Source organism: Halyomorpha halys, unplaced genomic scaffold (assembly GCF_000696795.3).
Source record: "Halyomorpha halys isolate HHAL.00 unplaced genomic scaffold, Hhal_1.1 Scaffold1092.1, whole genome shotgun sequence".
In the NCBI taxonomy this organism is placed as follows: Eukaryota; Metazoa; Arthropoda; class Insecta; order Hemiptera; family Pentatomidae; genus Halyomorpha; species Halyomorpha halys.
The window spans coordinates 292,948-302,013 of NW_027105065.1; the positions used below are offsets into that span (position 1 = coordinate 292,948).

At 26.9% G+C, this 9,066-nt stretch overlaps 1 protein-coding gene across 2 annotated transcripts in view; it reads right to left on the reverse strand.

The window, feature by feature from the left end:
* Positions 1-2,356: 2,356 nt before the first annotated feature.
* Positions 2,357-9,066, reverse strand: part of NaPi-III (Na[+]-dependent inorganic phosphate cotransporter type III) — a 125,907-nt gene continuing 119,197 nt past the window's right edge. For both annotated transcript variants that reach the window (XM_014432650.3, XM_014432649.3), the window contains 7 exons: positions 8,525-8,658; positions 8,296-8,386; positions 6,947-7,005; positions 5,044-5,159; positions 4,593-4,778; positions 4,328-4,480; positions 2,357-3,501 (listed from right to left, as the gene is read on the reverse strand). In XM_014432650.3, the coding sequence (XP_014288136.1) occupies positions 3,411-3,501; positions 4,328-4,480; positions 4,593-4,778; positions 5,044-5,159; positions 6,947-7,005; positions 8,296-8,386; positions 8,525-8,658 (830 nt within the window). In that variant the 3' untranslated portion in view covers positions 2,357-3,410. The remainder of the gene's footprint in view (positions 3,502-4,327; positions 4,481-4,592; positions 4,779-5,043; positions 5,160-6,946; positions 7,006-8,295; positions 8,387-8,524; positions 8,659-9,066) is intronic.

A 9,066-nucleotide genomic window follows, 5' to 3' on the forward strand; every position in this document is an offset into this window, starting at 1 on the left:
TATATATATATTTTAAATATTCCTACTATTAGCAATACTTGTTGGTAACTGTGATAAATGTTTCATATTTTGTCAAGTACAACTTTTTTTCCTCCTAAACCCTATAACAAAACGAATTTATTAAAACAAAACAAATACATATTATTAAACATTGTTAATCTGCACTATATGAGCAGAGCTCCATTCTAAGGAATGTCTGAGTTTATAAAATATTAATTAGTGTTTAGGTTCATTTCTGAGATGTGTGAGGTGTTGCACTAAAACTAAAAACTTAACTAACACTAATTACTAAATATGTGTCTCTGTCACTGGTTGTTTTCATTAGGTATAGTGATACCGATGTAAGTCTTGCCAGCTCACAGGAGGTCTGGCGTCAGTGTCTAAAGAGAGGATTGATCAAAAATTGGAGGGAGTCAAAGAACTTGACAACTTTTACTTAAAATTGTTAAATAAAACAAAGTAAAATGAATGATTAGCTCAGAGAGTAAAGCATCTGCTGGGCCCAAGTTTGAGCCCAGTTGCTTTAGATAATTATTTATGCAGTAATATATGCTGTGGATTGAGTCTGGAGTCAGAAGATCGATCAGGTTGTCTAGTGGCAAATGTCCATTTTTGAATATGTAGCTACTCTAAATTAAGATGTTTGGCATCTCAAAGAAAAAATATATACAAATATTAAATAATACCAACATCATTTAAGATATGATGCTGGCCTCTTCTATGAGAATCCCAAATTTTGTGGTCACTCTAATAGTCCTCCCTGGATCAACCCATGGCACTAACACCTATTACTGTACTTAATAAAAACATGAGGTGCTGCCTGTCCTTTTCAATTGCTTTCCAACAGTATTAGGTTAGACTTTACCACATTATGTTTTACTGATATTGCGTAGTAAAACTTCTATACAGAATAAAACTGTGGCTTTGCAAACGATTTTTAAAATAACAATTTTAAACAAACAATTTTACCAGCCACTATCAATAGTTGTGGTTATCAAGTAATAATTATTCTTATATTATTAGAATTATAATTTTTATTTATTACAGTCGAAGACAAATTTCATTGGTTCAATTTTCTTTAATGAATTCTAGTAATATACATAACCCAAGACAATGTTGTGGACTCCGAAACTAAATGAAGAGTCCTTTGTACCAACCGCTGTTATTATAGCCTCAGTCCCTATTTTAGGAGTCATGCCTTGTCTAAGGACACCAAGATTTATTTGTATAGAACAATTATTCCGCCAATTCTTCAGTATGGTGATAAATGATGATAAATGAAATTGTATTTACTTTTGTTTTGAAATAATAGCTAATTTTTACCAAATGGGAAAAGGGTGGCACAATATAAAAATATCAGATTTGAAATTATGAATACTTGATAAATAAATAAACTTGGAAGAAAAAATGAATAAATTTGGTTTTGCTCTGATCCTGCCCTTCAAACGCCTCTGAAATTAATATGCAATAATAAAATATTCCCAGGTTAAACATGTATTCAAACAATTAGCTCTTGTTCAATGAGCCTAGTCTTGATTATTTTTTTCATGGAAATCATGTAAGCATAGCATATTTGATATCAAAATCAAAAGAAATAACTGAAGAAAATATTTTTTAAAGTAAATAACAAAGATAGAAGTTATCACTCTGATATTTCATCACCTAAATCTTCAAAAGAGCTACTTTTGCAGTCATTGCCAGAGACATAGCACCAGATCTGCTCTGTTTGGTGTCTGAATGTCCGCTGAGTGTCAGTCGGAATGATAGATGTAGGGGTCTTTTTTATTGAAGTCAGAAGTGTGAATTTGTCTTTTGAATCATAACCTAATTACTACTGATCAGGATCTGCTTCAGTAGTATGAGTTAAGGTATTTTTAATTTTCTTTCAGTCTGGCATCACTCCAACTATAAAGTATTATAAAATTATTGTGTTTTAAAATAATATCTTAGCAATGAGTCAACCAGAAATGTTACAGTTCATTTATCTAAGCAGTCAGTAGAATATCCATACCAGTGATTACACCGTGACAGGATCTGATTACTCATATTTTTCTAAGAATTTATAGTTTAACTATTTTAGTCATTATTTTTCCTTCTGTTTGTGTGCTAACTGAAAGGTTTTAACAGGTAAATGTGCAATGAAAGTGACTCAATGTACTTTTAACCAACCTAATTTTCAAATATCTTCTTATAGGGATCCTGTATAGTGATACAATGCCTTCTATTTTGGATGCCTAAAAGACTATCATTAAAGATTGTTACTAAAAATTAGATACCACTATGATGATCGAGAAATATTTCTCAAATCAGTTTTTGGGCTCGATGTAAATTAAGAAGAACAAAATTATTACCCAGATACTTTTTTTACTTTAGTTTAATTAATAAAAAAACAATAACCAAAATTTGTCTAAAAAAATCTCAGAGTTCAGAAACATTTTCTCATCACTCAACAAATCATTTAACTTAATGGTATTTTTTTATATAAATTGACAGATTTTAATCAAAGATAATTGTTCCTAATACTGTTCCTGAAAAGAGGGATCAAATGGTAAAATCAATACAGAGTATCAATTACTCAAATGATCTCTTCTAATAAAACATAGATACTATATTACATGTATTATTGTTATACATTAAAGACTATTTTTTTTTTAAGAAACTTTTTCTTTGACTTTAAATTAATATTAGGTAATTATAAAAAAAAATTAATCTACTAAATAAATATTAAATTCTATTAAATCTACAATATACATATAAAACAATAAATCTTGGGGAACTATGATACTTGTTCACAAAAAAAAATTAGAAATACAGTAAAATAAATTACAATAAGTTTTGTAAAAATAAAAGAAAACTAAACAAATAGAAACAATTTAATTTTATGTCTGAGCGTATATGAAACTTCTCCACTTTCAGATTCATGATTTTTATTGGTGCTTTAAAAACAAGAGGTAATTTGAATTCGTTCTATCCAATATTCAATCACTATCTCTGAATTCATAAACTTTACAAACCAAAAAAATCTATATTTTTAAATTTTAAAAATATGACATAATTTTTAAGTTATGAAATACTATTATATTTGACAAAAAAAACCTTAAAATAATGTTCTGATTAATTAGTTTATAATTTTTACTGTTTTTCTTTGCTTTATTAAATGTTAAGTCCAAATATCCTCCTGTTTTAGCGCACCTAAATATTAGCTATTAACATTTATTAAAACCGTAACATTTAGTCGCTACTAAGATTTTCATTAAAATCATATTTTCTGTTGTCTTTAAAATCATTCATAAAATAAAAACTAAGTTAATTAACATTAAAAAACAAATTATAGAGTACAAAAACTTTTAAGTACATCAAGTATAAGATTATTTTTTCTATAACATTGATTTCTTTAAAAAATAAAAATTTCATATGACTATGGGTCGTAAAGCAGCCATGAAACCAGCACTTAAGAGAGCGGCAACAGGCACGGTCACAACCCAGGCAGAAATTATATTCCTACAAAAAAAAAAATTTATATATTAACTGAATTACTAAAATATATCGTATAAATATTACCTTTGTTAATTGTCTAATTTCAAAAAACTAAAAAGTTATTAATAAAATATCAGAAATAGAAGCAAGAAGTATGAGAGGAAATAAGGGTATAAACCTTTCATCAAAAGTTGAGCTCCAGAGCCAGGACAAAAAAAGGGACCAATCTTTCCTTAAACTTGGAAAGTGTTTGATCATGTAATCCAGATCAAAGTACTCAACACATATTGTGAATGAATAGTCGATGCAGTGTGCTATTAATAACAACAGTTTGTTGGTTAATGCTATTCTATATTACCATAATTTATTGGAGAATCAAGAGATTTAAGGAAGAAGACAAAAGTACCCCTCAAACATTTATTGATGACATAATTATATAACTCCCATATCTAACTCTCATAATCACAATAGAAAGAATTTGAATATGGACTTTAAATACACTTTTTATGAATTTCAAACTTTATGTACTTTGTTATAATTAATTATCAACATTCTTATACCAATATAAGATATTTAATATAAAAATTTGGCCACATTTGGAAAGGAAAACAATTTGAATATTATTCATGGGTCACTCTGAAATTATTTGTGATTTAACGAAGAAATAGGAGCAGCAGAAGCACATAAAAAGAGCAGTCATAGAAATAAGGCTAAACTAAAAGGACAATCATGTATTAAATTAAGATATTTAAAAAGTTTGAAAAACTAAAAATATAAAATTCAGATCACATCAGTAAGTAAATCCATTAAAAAATATAAAAATTTACAAATGAATAATTTAAAAAATAACCTAAAAAGTGTCCAATCAACGCCAGAAGATGAAGAACTACACCAACCGACAAATACAACAGATCCAACTTTACAGTGTGTCGTGCTGATTGGAAGGCCAAATTTTGAAGCAATTAATACTGTTAGAGCAGCTCCTATTTCAATGGTGAAGCCCCTGGAACATGTAAATTAATAGATAATTTTAAATGTAATAAATGAAATTGATTATTCAAAGAGAATAAATAGAACAGAATTAAAGAATATTAATAAAAATAGAATATAATTACGTGGATGGGGTGATCTTAGTGAGATCTTCACCAATTGTTTTAATTACCCTGCGTCCCCAAACCCATAAACCAATCGAAATCCCAATTCCTCCATATATCAGAATAAAGAGAGGGGTTTCAGTTTTCTGTAAAACACTACCTTCTACAAAAATCAACCAGACAGCAACAAGTGGGCCAATAGCATTGCTAGAACAAATTAAAAAATAATTTACAATTAAGTTATTTAGAGAAAAACAAGATACGTGTTATAACACAATAAAGAAATATAAAAATTACACCATATTTAAAAATGTAAAAATTTATTAAATTCATGAATAATTTATATAAAAAAAGAGATAACCTTGTTCTATTAATTCCAGTAATTCATATACAAAAAAACAGTTACGAAAAAAAAATTTAAAAAAAGAGTTATATAAGTAATAATATTTTAATAAGAAGCATAACACAATACCTCACATCATTACCACCATGTGCAAATGACCCAAAACATGCCGTGAGTATTTGAAGGAAAGAAAACACTCTTGCAATCTCTGGCCTATCTTCATTTTCATTGCTGTTCTCTATTTGCTAAAAGAAAGAGAAATATCTTTACTTTTTTTTTTCTCAAATAATTACAATTGAGAGGAACTGCAAGTAGTAATGCCCAATACCCAATTGTTTATTTATAAAACTAAAACATGAGAAAATGTTTTCAAGAATTTTTAATTTAGACAAAATATTTTTTTAACTGTCGTAATATTTAATTTGTTTTCTATTTATCTTCATTTAAAAAATAATTAGAAAATATATTAACACACTATATGTAGGTCAAACAAAATATAGTAAACAAAATGATGTGTTCTGATCTCAAACCTTCATCATAATATTTTTTGTGATATAATGAGGCTACCTACCTATTTTAAACATGCATGTGCATATTTTGAGTATGTATATTAAATTGGGAAATTGATTTGTAATTAATTTTCACTCTCCTATTTTATTTCCATTAAATTATTTTTAAAATGAGAAAAAATTATATTTGAGGAAGACCTGTACTGAGAAAATACTTTTTAGTACCAAGGCTGAGCATAAACCAGGTATTGTATTAAAGTCATATACAACTGTCTAGATATTCTGGGAATATCTAAGATTAAGATTCAGATACCTTTACTGTCCTAGAGTCTGTTCCAGTTTGATGACTATGACAAAATAAAAGATTTAAAAGAAAACTTTCTCTACATAACTATATGAGACATTGATTAAAAAAATATATGAATTAATTTAATACTTAACAAAAATCAAAACTAATTTTCTGGCCTGATAGTTTTTAAAATATATGCTGCATTAAAAAAATGAAGTTCATAGGTAATATCAAATATATTAACAAAGTAGTATCATTAAAAATGAAATAAAGAAACAATTTCCAAAAATTTACACATTTGCTACCAGAAAACAAGGTATAAGCTTCACCTAAAATCCTCTGTGAGGGTTCAGACATTTAAAATGTGTAATATGTTTACTAATTACTGCTATTATCTTCACCTTAAACAGTTTTAATGATATGTCATTATATGTAAAACAATAAAATATAAGTATCCTAATGCCCATTTCTGAGTGATATTGATAGAAAATTTATGACTATGTGTTGCTGGTATTGTGTAGCCCCTGACCTGTGTCCATTTTTAAGCCATAACAATAGAAAACTTATTATAAGTATTGTAGGTACATTATATACCCCATCCCCAGTCCATTTCTAAGTGATAACAACAGAAAATTTATGATTAAGTATTCCATGTACTATATAGACTCTGTTTTGTATCTATTTCTAAGTCGTATAGATAGAAAATTTATTAGTTCTAATAAAATTAACAACGATAAAAAATCAGAAGACATAAATAAATAATAAAATAAAGGTTAAATAAATAAATATCATGTTGAGAGGGGGAGAGGGAGAGGGAGAGGAAGAGAGTGAGAAGAGGAAGAGGAAGAGGAAGAGGGAGAAGGAGAGAGAGGGAGAGGGTCATTACAACACTCTTAAAATTAAAAAAAAAACTCTAAATTAATTGAAAAAAAAAATCCAATAGCTTTTAAAGTCAGATTATAAACAAATTTCCTAGAATATTTTCTTCTAAAAATTTATTATTGATTGTGTTAAACACCTCAATAACTGAAGAGTAGAAATTATGATTTCACATATGATAAAAATAAATTTTAAAAAAATCTACAAAGAGTGTGTTAATATTAAAATATAGTTTATGTACAAAATAGTACACAAATATTTAATTCAATTTATGTGAAGCAACTAGAGTTTTGTTATAAACATGAAACTGAAAGATAGGCAAGCTTAAGTTAGTTAAAGCCATTAAACTAATTACCATCGGCTCCAGCGGCTTTTCTTTAATTAAAGGAACAGCGCTACTGTTTGGTGACAGGCCTAAAATAAAGAGTATATTAGATTACAAACTGCTCCTACCACCAGCAGGAAAACTATGGGCACAAACTACCTCTTTTTTATTTAATAAAACTTTATCAACAATGTTCATTATTATATGAGAACATTAAAAATGTAATTTTACTATTTTCAGTATGATGAAAACTGTTTACAGGAGTCTCATATCATAAAATATGATTACATAACAAGAAGAAAAATTAAAAATGTTATTTAAAATATTTTTACTTCTATTTTGTTAAATTATTGAATTAAATAAAATGAAAATATTAACATCTTCCAAAATTTTCTTTTAAGCAATAAATTTTTTTTTCTCAAAATCAAAGTATTTAGTCAAAGATTATCCTAACCACTTGTTTAACAAGATTGGTTACTGATAATTTCAATATCTATAAAATTTCTGAATTTTATTTTTTCAAATTTGTATTAATCTTTTTTAATTTTAGTAATAGTCCTCTTGAATCATTTCATACTTGAAAACATAAAAAAAAAAATTATATATAAAAAAACAATGAAAAGTGAATAATCTTTATTTTTTTTCTACACTTTAGTTTTCTCATCCATTTAGTGGGGTCTATTTTTTAAACATAAACCTCAGGATGAAAAAAATAACTTGTGTTATTTTACATGTAAGAAATACATGAATGTGTTTACTTTAAATAGGACTGAAAATTGTAGGATTTTTTTATTGGAAGATTTAAAGAAAAAGTACCGAGATAATCGATGTGAATGTGAAGAGGAATGCTATCTATAATCAGAGTATATTTTTCATCACAGTATCTTACAGGGCTGACTTTAGGAAAGAATTAGGACATGCCATCACTTTTGTGAAATAATTAAACATTTCATCATTAAACAACTGTACAGTAATATTAAATTGTGATAGCAACAAGAATCACATATTTACCCACTAATGTTTCTTTGACATTTTTTTTTTTTCATCAATATGTAGGAATTAAGAAATATATAATTAGATGACATTCTAAGATTGATAAAAAAATCTAAATATTGATACTTGAGTACTGATTGGACCAGAGTTGTACCCATTGAACCACAAACTAAAGCTATAAGTAACAAGGCGCTATTTTTATTTAATTAATATTTAAAAAGATCTTCTTGAGAATAAAATTCAAATAAATTGGTTATATAAAAACAAAAAATAAAAGTTCTTTTGTAGATATATTTGAATAACAACTCTGTTAAATTAAAAATGATTTTTAGAACATTTAAAATGTTAAAATATTTTAAAAGAAAATTGTGAAATCAGATACATACCGAATGCTGGTGTAACATTTCCATTATTGGGAAGATTCAGCTTTTGATCAACATTTTCTTTATCTCCTTTTTTTTCTAGAGTAGGGATATCCTGTCGCAAAATCCATTCGATAATTAATAATATTCAAACCTTAGATTAATAAAAATAAAATATTTAATAATATTCTTAAATACTATATTTTCAAGAGAAAGGGTAAGAGGGATATCCAATATATAAAATATAAAATACCGATAGAGATTCAGTTTGTGCAAGTACATATCCATTGTTGTTCGCTGGGACTTCAACAATCACTGGAAGACCACGGGAAGCAGCTGCATCTTCAAGTAGTCTTGAATTTCTAGGACTTCCATCTCGAGAAGAATCTATTAAATATAGATGAATTCAATAAACAAAAAAACAGTATATGTTAGAGTATTAAATGTCATTATATACATATTGACAGTAGGTCCCTCTATAACATCAAAAATAGATTATACATTAATCCAGATAATTAATTAATACCAGACATCAAAAGAGAAACTGTTAGAAGAAAGTAATTTTCATTAAAAATTTGTTTCTTATATTTTAGCTTAGCTTTGTAAAATCTATTAGCATGAACTGAAAATGTTTCATGGAAATAAAGGTTTAAAATTTTAAATATTTTATTAATTGATTTAACTTTGGATATGATCCACAGGTTGTCTAGCTAAAGTTATTTATTGATATTAGTTGTCAATGTACAAGGAGAAAAAGTTGAACCTTCATTTTTAAAAAAAAAAAAATATATATAT